We start from the raw sequence: 12,944 nt of genomic DNA on the forward strand, positions 1-12,944 counted from the left end.
TGTGTGTGTGTGTGTGTGTGTGTGTGTGTGTGTGTGTGTGTGTGTGTGTGCGCGCGCGCGCGCGCGCGCGCGAGAGAGAGAGAGAGAGAGAGATTAAAATCCCAGGCTCCTGACATCAGTTGACCTCAACCGTCTCACAGGTGGGAACCCTGACAGGGTGGAACAGCCGAGGTGAGTCTGATCTGAAAGAAAAACAAAAAAGACAAATCCTTGAAATCAAAAAAAATCAATAAATTAAAAAAGTCAACTGTCAACGTCGCTGCAGGAGCTTCAGCGAGCTGCTGTGCGCGCCGCATGCCGTGCGGCAGCTGCACGCAGCACAACCCATGGGCTCACCGCACAAAGCGAGACACAATAACCAGCCAGAAAAACCTCGTTTTAGCGTCAATAACTGCACACATCCGCGCGGTATCGACACATTAACTTACACGCGCACAGACTCACGTTCTTTTTAATTAAGTATCGTAGTCCTGGGTGTCCGCTTGTCAAATCAGGAGCAGGATTAAACTAGCTGACGTGAGTTCCTTGTGGGACAGAATGAAAGTCAAAGCTGCCACTTACAACAACGACATATCCCTCAGTGGTGTTCCTCCTCCACGCGCCCGCCGATCAAACACCGTCGACTGCTCCGCCACCGGATTCAACTCCCGAACTTCGAAATCAAATCAAATGTATTCTTTCTGCAGGCTTTTCTTTTATTGTTTTGTTCGTCCGGACGTCGGTTGCGGCTTATTCGCCTTCTTTTCCTCCCAGGAGGAAGTCCTTTGAAATTTGGCGCGCCAGTCTCGGGGCTTCCTTGCGCTACAACGCACGTCACGTCCTGCTCCGCCCCGATTGGCTGACGGCCAGGGCGCCTTCAGCGGGAGCAGGACGGGCCCGCGAGAGGAGGAAGTGGGGCACAAGTGTCAGAGAGGCGGAGCAGAGCTCAGTGGTGGAGTAACCATACAGACTATGGGAATAACTGAGTACAATTTTGAAGTACTTGTACTTTACTTGAGTATTTTATGCAATTTATACTACTCCACTTCACAGTGGTGGAAGTACGCCATCATTTTACTTAACTAAAAGTAGTAATACCACAGTTTAAAAATATTCTGTTCCAAGTAAAAGTCCTGCATTCAAAATCGTACTTAAAGTTACTGTGAGGGACTTTTAACTGGTTGTGAAATAGTCTCAGTTTAATCCTGATCTTCTACCTTCATAAGTAAACGACACCATCAGAAAGAAGATTGTCTATTTCTATATCGTTATTCTTAATGTTTGTCATCAGTGCCTGGTGAAATCAGATCATGCAGCTTCACCAGAAACTCCTTCAGCTCAGACTCAGACTTGATTCCAGGGACTTAAACATGAATGTAGTTTCATTTTAGGACCTCAAACTGTATAAAACATATAAAACCTAAAATAATATTGATAATAATAATAATCGCTTCACTGCAGCCTTCGACCTACAGGCGGGAGCTCATGTGGGAGGAGGAGAGCTCAGCTCCCGGCAGCACCAGCATCTCCTCCAGGAGCAGAGCTTCTCCTCTCTGCTCCTCCGGGACCTCCGCTCCCCGCTGGGATCCAACACCGACACCACGCTGCTGGAGGGAATGGAGGTACGGGAGAGCCAGAACCAGAACTGAGTGGAGCAGACTGTCGGACCCTGCTGCAGTAAAACAAGAGGTTTTGTAAAGGGAGTCTTGTGCTCTGAAACACTACGACTTTTGTCCACAGGGACCGCCAAAATCAACACAAAATGAAAGTTCCTTGTAGTAGCTTTAAGTAAAATTACAAAAGCATTTGCATCAAAATCTACATATACCAAAAGTAAAAGTAGTTATTATGCAGAATGGCACAATTCAGGATAACATAGGCTCTATTACGTCAATGGATAATTAGCCTATTAGAGATGCATTCAATGTGTATGCATCACCAATGCTGCAGCTGGTAAAGGTGAACGAATTCTACTTTATATACTGCTGGGTAGTTTAATCCATAATCACACATCATACTTTATTAGTTGATTTATGGTTTGTATTGATAATCTGAATCTGCAAAGTAACCAGCAACTATTGCTGTCAGATAAATGTAGTGGAGTAAAAAGACCAAAAAATAATCTTTTATATAATATTATAAGTATTTCCCTCTGACACATAGTGGAGTAGAAGTATAAAGTTTCAATAAATATAAATAATCAAGTTAACTACAAGTACCTCAAAATTGTACTTAAGTACAGTACTTGAGTAAATGTACTTGGTTACATTCCACCATTACAACGAGGCTACATCTCAGAGGTAAATATTGTACTTTTTACTAATTTGTCTGTCCAATGAAAATGACATGTCTCTCAATGTGTTCATGTTTTGGGATGTTTGTGATAAACTTAAGGATGAAGTGTTCCTTTATAAACTAAATTTGATCAGTCCGCATAAGGTAATTTACTTAATTGTACTTAAAATTTCCTCTGCACCAATAAGAAAAACAATATTTCTAACTTGCCGTTAGTGTATTTGAGGATCGAGTCAGAAGGGGCATTTATTATCATATTATTGTGTATTATTACCAGCCGTGACAGCGACGCTGGTATTGTTTTCACAGAGTGAGTTGCCAGATGTTTATATTTGTCTGTGGTCAGATTTTGTCTCCACAACCGTGTAACATGCAGTCATGGAACTTTACCGTTGTGTAGTTGAGATCAACATGAAGACCGAATTCAAAGGTGCGGTCCAAGCAAGGCCAAGTATAGGGGAGAATGGCCCCTTCCCCGTAATTATGAAACCCACTGCTCTTCTTGGCAAGACCAGCTCTGCGCGGCTAGTAGAGGCAGAGACTATTGGTTAAGGTTAAAGGCATTGACCTCGAGTAGTACAAATCAGTTGACCAGTACCGTGGCGAGCATGGAAGCCTGTCCAATCCTAACGCTTGAATGCTGCACAGGGCGGGTCTTGCCAAGAAGAGCAGTGGGATCCATAATAACGCTGCCCCTTCTCCACTTCACGCCCCTGGTCTGACTTGGCGTCGCGGCTGGTGCGATCCAATCGCAAGGCGGTCTCCAGTTTCTGTTATTTTGAGAGAGTACACGGTTCATCTTAAAACACACTGTTTGGTTGTTATTGTCTGTTTGCCTTCTGTTGAGCATCAGCTGGCAGGGCTTCACCTCTCTGTAAACCCCCTCTGCACCACCACCAGCTCTCTTATACACTGAAGTACAAGCACTAAGAAAATGTTATGTAACTCAGCTGCAGCCCGCTCTGCCCACGTCTATTCTATCATTACTTCTGTTCAGCTGGGTACATTTACAGTTGAAGAGCTCAAAGCGTGGACCACAATATAACCTGGTTTGTCTGGAAAATAGTTGGAGACTCTGAGATCTTCGCTACCATTTATTTAAACAAGGCTTTTCTGTCATGGCTGCTAATCTATGACCCAAATTCAAATGTAGAATACTGGAGTTTGTGTGACTGTAATGGAAAGTGCACGAAAAGCAGAGACACACAAACAAATAAAACGTTTAAGTCACTCTGTTGAAAATTCATTTTAATTGGAGTTATTCATTCATTACAGAAAAAAGAGAAGCTTTATAAAAGTCTTTGCAGGATGCCAAAAGTTCTTCTATAGTAGCGGTATATAAATAATCATTGATTTATTCTTCAAGCAAACAAGGGGGTGTGGCCCCTTGTCCATGGCAGTAAAGTGAAGTATCGTTACAGTCAATGATTACCCAACTTAAATGGCATGTCAACTCTTAGATATGAAGCATTCACGTGATTTCTTTCAAAATGAAAGCAACATGCAGGCGAACCAGTGATTTCTAGTATCAAAAACATACGGCTATGACATACTGTAACAACAACTCTCCTGAGGAATACACACCTAAATGTTAAATCAATCAAACACAACGTAGAAGACCCAAACATACAGAATACCAGCAAAATATAGAGTTCTGTTGTCACATGACCAATCTACACCTACACATGCATGAAAGCCAAAACCAGAGAATCCTACATGAAGTGTTGGTCTGTTTTAAAGGCTTCAAACTTCAGAATTCATACAGATTTAACAAACTTTCTTGATATTATCCCACATCCTACATTTTTTGTTTCATTGTTGTTTTTACATAAGTAACAGCAGTAATATTGACAGTGACAATACTTCTCCTGCCTGAGTCGTGTGCTAAAACAACTAATTGGATCTAATTTTGCCTCTAGAGCCATCCTGACTCTGGGGTTTCCCAAAACCATTATTAGGAGAGTGTGTGTTCTGTGGCGAGAATGCAAACTTTTAATGCCCCTTAGAATGATGGAAGAGACTTATAATAATATAACAAATTATAAATAAGTCTTTGCATATTCTATGAGAAGTGATGTTATAGGAGAATACCAGTGTCATTTGAAAAAAACGAAACAAAGGCCATTGGTTGCTACTGAAGACGTAAATGTTTGAAAAAAGCTCGAAGATATAATGTTTCAAAAGGGCTCAGTCATTTCCTAAAATAGCTGGTCACTGTAGTTTTTAACAAATGTTACTCAAACAGGAAGAATTACTGCATGTGTTTGGGACTATTTTCAGCAGCGGATTAATACACATTTGGTCTCTGGTGAGCATTTCTGGTTGTTCCAATTATGAATTTTTCTATTCAACAAAGCATTAATGTTTAAGTTTAGTGTGTCAAAATGTAAACAATTTATTTTGGTGTAAACTTTTATTTCTTTCTGTGATTGAACGAAATGAGTGTGTAACATAAAACAAATATTTCATATTTGCTTTAATTGCAAAATAACGAATGGCAGCAAATAGCTTGTACAAGCTTTCTTATTTTGCGCTGACACCAACAAGACATAGAGACGCCCTCCATGATTGGCAGCAACCTTTTAAAGGTATTCTCCTCTTACCATCACTCCCAGCTGAATGCCAGCAGTGAGAGGTGATATTAAGAGTCAGGAGAGGATCATGGGAAACCAGGACCAGACGTCAGCAACAAGGTCAGGATGGACTCAAGAAGCCAGCTGTACAAAAAAAAAAGTAACATTCATATTATTACTATCAGTATTTACTGTCAGCATTGAGGCTGCTGTCCTGCAAGCAATCTACAGGCATGCGGCAGTTACACTAACTCTTAGGTATATACTGGGACAGCAGATAAAGGCTATAATATCGGAGTATGGAGAAATAGTTAGCACATTAGTAGCGAGAGTAGACTTTTTGGTGCTAAATGTGATGCTACAAAAAGTTCTGGCAATGACGTGTATTCATTCAAAAGAGATATGATTTTTTTCCAGTAAATGCACTGGTTTGGGATGAGGTACGTTAGTCCCAAAGTAAACACACTGATTATATGAGTTGTTATTAGGAATATATATTTTGTAATAAAAAAAACATTCTCAGGTGCTGAGAGTTTGACAGTGGGGACAGACGTGAGTGAAATATAAAAGAGTTCTCCATCAAACCCCCTGGGTGGGTCCTTGTTAGTACCCTTAGAAGGGGGAACGGTTCTGGACAGAACCTCCAGAGAGGGTTCTAGGTGTAGCCATTACACCATAGAACCGTCTAAGAACCAAAGTTTATCTGTAGAACCTCTCATAAGGGGTTCTCATAGGCGGTGGAAATTTTCACAAATGGTTCTGGGTATAACCCCTTATGTTGGGTTCTAGGTAGAACCCTGTGAAAGGGTTCCAGTTGAAGCCTTTATAAAATGTTTAACCAGAAACCCAAAAGGGTTCTCTTGTGAGAACAAGCCAAATAACCCAATGTGGTTCTAGTTGGCACCTTTATTTCTAAGAGTGTACTATAGAGAGAACTTAGAGCGACAGACCAGTGGTTTTCAGTTATTTTCTAATGAATCAAAGATAAAACTAAATCCAATCACAGTAGGCCAGTGAGTTGCACTGGAGTGAATTCAAATGAACTGATCTCAGTGTGAAACTGCAGTTCTTCTGATACTTTGAACGAAAGCAAATTTCTAATATGATCAGAGGGAACCAGCAAACTGCGACACTGATTTTTCAGTGCATTCTTTAGAATTACAGAGAATAGCAGATTAACAGAAGATTAAATCTCGCCCTACCCACGCAAGGATCAGCACTTCTGCTCTGACAGGCTTTGTGAATGGCGGGTGGCTCTGACGTGCAATGAAACAGAAAACATCAGACAAGGTTGAAAGACGGAAAGTGAAATCCTTTCATAAAAACTTTGTCAGCTGCGATTGCCTGAACTTTTGCATCGTTATTCTGTCAGAGCACATGCTGAAATCCAAAGGAGGCTCGTGGCCCTTCACCCTGCAAAGCACTTGAGTGCCCTCCAACAGAGGCGGTCTTTGTCCTTTTACTTGTAGCGCTGTTTATCAATCTAGATTGTTCTGGTGTAAGTTGTAGAGTGTTGGAGATATCGGCTGTTGAGACGAAGACATTCTGCCTGTGGTGCTCAAAGCCAAATAAAAGACATTAGCATACATTAGCTAGCTCAGAGGTGCTAGGTGAGCTAGCAGTATCAAGAATAGATCTTCCTGCTGCGCGGTGATACGGTTAGCGGGTGTAGTTCGGTACATGAAACTGCTCACAATAAGGTCTGTGGATTATCTTCAGTAACCGTGTCATGATTTCTGGAAAGAGACATTGCTGTTGAGTTTTTCCAAATGCATTGTTTTGGCACTTTGAGCACCACAAGCCGAGTGCCATCTACTTCCATTATATTGGAGAAAAAGAGACATATCTACAGCAGATATCCCCAAAACCTGGCAGCAATACTATCTTGAGTGTTAAATATTTCTACAGGTGAGAGGACAGACTTGTGTTTTTAATTTTGGGGAAAACTGTCCCTTTTAAGAATGAAACATTTCATCTTCACTCAAAAAAGCAAAATATATTCACAAGAGATGTCTTATCTAAATTGTTTTGTTGCCGTATTTTCTAAGCAGGTTAAATCCAACATAGCATACATGTCCAGGTTGCTCCATGTATCCCAATGGATTTAACTGAAGGGAAATGGGTCTAAATCATTTTTAAAGGAATATTCAGGCATTCTGCTTTCAAGCGATGTTGGCAGAATAGGAAAACCTCACGTTATTCCAACTTGAAAGTGCATTTTCCCAAGGTGTTGGAGTATTTCTTTACTTTCAGTTGTTTTTGACATCACTGTACAACATGTTGGTTTTCTGCACTTCTGTCTGTCTCGTTCCTGCTCTGAGTGTAAATAAGACAACCATAACGACACTGTTACTGTGTCAAACGGTGCTCTCCTGAGGCGACAGACAGAGGCAAATGTCGATGAGAGGATTTCACCCGGCGTCACTGTGAGCTCAACATGTGAACACGACATGAGTTAAGACTGAGAGCTGAAGGCGTCTCCAGCGCTATACGCCGTTTGTTTTCTACCTGCTGTGGACGTGTGGTTAAAAGATCGATGCAGCGCTTTGATGAGTATAAAATCTTGCATAAGCCTTGCAGTAAGAAACATATTAGCATTTTCACACTACACACATGCAGAACACATATCTTTATATTTACAACAGTCGGGGGAAAAAAAGGATGATTAAGAGTGACTGATGTCGAGATGTGCCGTGTGTCAGATTCCTGTCGGATGGTAGTGATGTCTCAGTGCCATTGTAATGAATATTGCTCGATCATTTGACATCGATTTGTCATTAGTCCACCTAACCTTCTTATCATAGCTTATTAGAATGAACCTGATATTTACATCAAAACAAAATCAGTTTTGAAGCCTTACGCTTGATTTATGTTTGTGTACATTCGACATTTTCCAACTACGCGGATTGGCGGAAAAGATGGAGACCTTTGAGAGTGTCGGTTTGCCGCAATGAGAAACCTGCACAGACGATTCCACGTCTGCTCACGTCAGTGCGACCATCCTCGCGGAAAGTATAACCGAGTCTTAATGGTTTCCTCTTTGCGTTAACGATCTGGTGAAGTCCCTACAAAACAGCCATACAAAGTCAACAATTCAATGACAATTGGGGTATGCAAGTCACTCGTGATTCATTTACGAATAATTTACCTCTGCAGTGAATAAAGACTCCAAACTACATTTTCCTGAATAAGAAGTGAACTAGTCATTTTTCCAATAGCTGCGCATTATTTGAACCCTTTGTAATTACAATGTGAACCTTTTTTTTCCTGTTTCAAAAGGAACACATTCAATTTTGTGCTTTTCTTGTCCAGACACAAAACATCTGTGTCTGTGTGAGACGGTTTTTAGTAAACCTTAGAGGTGAAAGTTCATAAATCTAGGTTGACATCAATTCCGTTGCTGCGAGAGGAAGCCACACTGTTACCAGCTGTGTGGGATGGGATCCGTGGCACCGTAGAGCCCTGTTACGATGAAGATCAATGTCTTTCGGCGTGTTTCTGTCGGTTTTCTGTCGATGTTGCCATAGATACTGCTGTGATTCCCTAAATGTGTGAAAGTGCTGCACTCTTTAAGTATGACAGAGTGTTTGACCCTGTGGAGGGGAGGACATGTTTGGACAGAGTCTCCTCAGCAGTGCGGGGTGTCTCGCTCTCATTCTGTGTGAATCTGTTTCCTGTGACCCGAATTAGCCCACAGGCTTCCTGCACTGCATGGAACGGGAACTAATTAGTCAAAAGGAGTTGTTATGGCTGCGAGAGCTTGAGCTAATTGACTCTATTCATGCTTCCATCATGGTCCATCATGTGTGTCTTTAAGGTGTAATTAAGGTGTAATTTAGAAGCTACCTGTGGTACAGCTCTACCACCACCATCTGTTCTTTTTCAAACTCACACATGCTTTGGAACTCTTTACAGTAAACGCATCCACACTATGAACATCAGTTATTAGGATTAGAATATCCTCGTTGAATACATCGAGTGGTTGTAAACATTTGACCTTCCTATACTATACAATCGCTCTATTACTGTTGCATTCAATAGTAGCGTCACTGACTTGACCACTCGCTAAGCAGTGGAGCCCACACTGTCACTAACCGCACTCCCTGAAGAAGTATATCCGTTTTGGAAAAACGAAAAAGCGGTTCTAGAGAAAAGCAGACAGAAAGGTCGACAATATGTGTTTTAAGGAAATAACCAGGATGTCGAACTGTTTCAGCAGAGAGAACAGGTTAAAAAGATAAAGATAAAAGCCTACAGATCAGTGTCACATCACCTGGCATCGAGACAGAAGACAATGAAGTTAACGCTGTTTCTGTAAAGCCGGGTATGCTAACGCTAGTTAATGCCGTGCTAAGGTACTCTGCTAATGTTAGCGCCACAGGTTTTTACGTAGAAACGCAACATTTTGGAAACGTATATCTCCTTCCAACCTTCCTGTGCAACGCGTGATTTTTGTTTTCCACATCCGCAAAGTGACATCACACAATGAAACCGTGCAGCAGGTTTCTGCCCTTCCGTACACATCTGACAATTTCTAAGGACACGAATGGGCAGAGAAGATGGAGAACTTTGAGAATGTCGGTTCGCTGTGAGGAGGAATGTACGAGATTCAAACGTTTTCTTGTCCCGATTCCACCTCAGCTCGTGTCCGTGCGACCGTCCTTGCAGAAAGTATAACAGAGGCTTAACGACTATCACTTTCAACAAACGTTTAACAATGACCAACTCGGAATACAAAAAAATGCCTGAAAATGAGGAAAATCTGAAACGACTTCCTGAGACTCTATGGAGCAGAGCAGAATAGGTGTTGGCCGATGCTACGGTGTGATTGGCCAGTTTGCATTCAAGGGGCGGGACCTAGCGAAGGGTCAACTGTATGTTGCACAGTCGTTGGGTTTGGATTCATAGAGCAGAGCAGCAAATGGAAGGAATCATAATTTTTGACTCATTGATATTAACAATTAATACAGGATTGTGATTCTCTGAGAATGCCTTCCTCTTTTCATTTCCCTTCTTTCATGATCTGAAAGGAATCATGTCTCCACACACACACACACACACACACCCCTCTCATAATCTCTGTTATATTCGGTCTCACTCCGTCAGGGCTGTAGGCTGCATCGTTATCTCAGATTGATTCGACTGCTTTCCAGTCACTTCATTTTGGCAAACAACCGGGCTGCAATAATCAGAGCTCCATCCGATAGATGGGAGCTAAGATGAAAGGAGCGTGCTTTAAATCATGCAAGTCCTTTATCTGTTCCCCGAATAGCACTCTGTTCCATCTATGTCTCTTTTTTATCGCCCCTCCTCACTCCATGGCGTCTGTGAATCGGTCCTTCCCAAAAGAGACCAAAAAAATCCAATTATGTTCACGGGAGCTGTTCCAGAAGTGTTGCCCAATTTAATTTTTTGCTCTGACAGGGCTAGTGACAACTCCACTGGGGGATAAAACAAACAAAAAACAGATGAGGATAGTTTCTACAGTTGGCTGCTCTTGTATTCTCTTGTATTCATCATTAGCGCGAGTGAGATGAGGGGGCTAATGATGAATACCGTAATGACCGAAATCCCACAGGTTTCTCCAGACGACGCCTTCAAATGTGGCAGATTTGAAAAACAAAAGATTTGAGAGAAAGAGTAAAAAGCAACCACCGGCACTGGAACGGAGCGGTGTTCAATATTCAATCTTCAGAGCTTGTTTCAGTTTGCAGGGTTTTCCAGAAAGAACATGTCGGGGAGGTGTTTTTTTCCCCTTGTGCATATCGGTGAATGATTGCTGAGGCAAGCACTTCTGTCCGAGAGGCTGAGACGCCTTTTGACATGCTTGTATTATTGATAATAGAGTCTGTGTACGGGCCGGATGAAATGCAATCACGGCGGTATTTGTCTGATGCCGTGAGAGCAGAGAAAAGTGCTGTCAGAGGCGACACACTGAGATCCACATCGATACCGGGGAAACTCTTTGCTGTTTGCTATTAGTAGCCGTGGGGTCTTTGACTATAATGTGTGATTCTGACTGCAAAAATGTGTCACACTCCTGTCTTTTTTTCTTTTCTTGCTTTTTTGAAAACCTTTTGACAGGAGGTGAAATCCTTTGATCCCATGTCGGTGCTGAGAGTGTTTTTTCTCCCTTTCGCATCGTCAGAACTTCTCTTTTTGAGCCTGTGCATCGTCGGCCCAGTTGAAGCTCACATGCATTGAGTCTAATCTAACGTCAGCATTTTCCTGCAGACCTGAACTATGATACCTACTTTAACGTTTAATTTAAATGCATGCATTCTCCATATATGCAGGGAATTGTTTTGTTCTTCCAATACAGCTTGGTGTTGTTCTTTTACACCTAATGTGTCAGTACGCAGTGCTTTTGATTTTGTATTGTGCATTTTGTGCGACTAACTTTCTTTTGTTTTCTTATAGGCTAAAGTGAGGTCTGAATCCAAGCATGACTATAAGGTCTATGGTGTTGTTCTAAATGCAGTGATGAAGGACTCGGAGGTGTTTGGGATATGATAGACAGAGCCAGGTTGTTGTGGGTGTCGTTGCTGTATGAACTAAAAAAAAACATTCCCTGCTGGATCCTCTCAGGTGCTCTGAGCTGATTCCTCCTTCTGACCTGCGTCTTCGCTCTCAGCCCCTCCCTCTGTTTTGGCTAATTCCAACCCAGCGGTGCACCTGGAGGCCGTTCCCGGCGACGAGTCGCCGTGCAGGCTGCCGTCCAGGGTGGCAGTAGAAAGCGAGCGCAGATTGGAGGCGGGGCTGCCACCCGCAGCGGAGTCGGGGCTTCTGCTGGCGCTGAGGTAGTCGGGGGGAGCTTCTTCGGTCATGGCTGTAGGGGAGACGGCGTTCAGGAGGGGCTTGTGGGAGGCGTAAGTCATCCCTCCATCAGTGTCACTATCCAGTGGGAGGCCGGAGGTGGTGAACTCCACCCCGGAGTCGCTCATCTCCAGAAAATTGTCCGAGGAAAGAGTGTGGTAGCGTCCACCTTTGGACACCTCGAGGCCCTAAGGAGAAAGAAGGAGGAGAGGAGAAGGGGTGAGTCAAAGGAGATGAAAGCCACAGGGAATATGAGATTACCAAAGGCAAGGACAAGAGGAAGAAAGAGGAGCCAGGAAAAACACAAAAAGGAGGTGTTAGCAGGTGGAAAGTGAGGGGAGGCACAAGAAAAGAGAGGGATGGGACGTGAACCCAACAGAGCGGAAGAGATAAAAATTGAGGTCAGGGAAAAAGCAATGTTAATAATTCATGCACATGTTTCTCCAACCATATTTATAGATACCTTCCTCTCCCGTGTAAAAGCAACACTGCTTACTTTCCATGTTACATGGAGACAAGATGCAATGCCTCTGTGAATATTTCATGGAACTATTCTGCTGAGCTGGTCTTCTTTTGCACATTACCATACCATTAGTGCTCTACCCCCACTCCCACTGAAGTCTCCTTTGTACTTTAACTTGGATAGTACATTGATATTTCACATATTTTACTTTCTGTGTTTGTATATTGATAAGTGTATATCTTCCTAAAAACATAATTTTAGTTTTATTTCTTTCTTTAGTCCTAATTTTATATACTTATATATGCTCTATTTTATTGCTTATCTTATTGTTCTATTCTATTTTTTTTAAATATTTGAATATCTGTCAATACAATGTATTTGTGTGTAGCGTGGAGGGGCTACAACTGCATTTCATTGTGCTGTCCTGTATTGTAAAATGACAATAAAGCTGAACCTTGAACCTTGACAACAAAACTGTACAGTACTGATCTGCAGGAACCAACTTAAAGCTGCTACGAGGAGCTTTCATTGTGTTTGATGTTGGCGGTCCCTGTGGTCAAAAAACGTTTCCGATCACCAGACTCCCTTTAGAAAACCTCTCATTTTACTGCAGCAGGGTCTGACTGTCTGCCCCTCTCAGTCCTGGTTCTGGTTCTCTCGTGCCTCCATTCCCTCCAGCGGGCCCAGCAACACGGTCTGGGTCTCCAGCAGCATGGTGTCGGTGTTGGCTCCCAGCGGGGCCCGAGAAGCTCTGGAGAGAAGGAGGAGACGCTGGGTCTGTCCACGGTGGACCGGTCTCTGCTGGAGGATCTGGGTCT

General features: G+C 42.7%; 1 protein-coding gene across 1 annotated transcript in view; it reads right to left on the reverse strand.

Annotated features, from left to right (window-relative positions):
* Positions 1–7,287: 7,287 nt before the first annotated feature.
* LOC116396582 (uncharacterized) overlaps positions 7,288–12,944 on the reverse strand; it is a 15,494-nt gene continuing 9,837 nt past the window's right edge. The window contains exon 4 of the mRNA XM_031871268.1: positions 7,288–11,851. Within this exon, the coding sequence (XP_031727128.1) occupies positions 11,432–11,851 (420 nt within the window). The 3' untranslated portion in view covers positions 7,288–11,431. The remainder of the gene's footprint in view (positions 11,852–12,944) is intronic.

This window comes from Anarrhichthys ocellatus, unplaced genomic scaffold (assembly GCF_004355925.1).
Source record: "Anarrhichthys ocellatus isolate YVR2014 unplaced genomic scaffold, GSC_Weel_1.0 scaffold57, whole genome shotgun sequence".
NCBI classification, from domain to species: Eukaryota; Metazoa; Chordata; class Actinopteri; order Perciformes; family Anarhichadidae; genus Anarrhichthys; species Anarrhichthys ocellatus.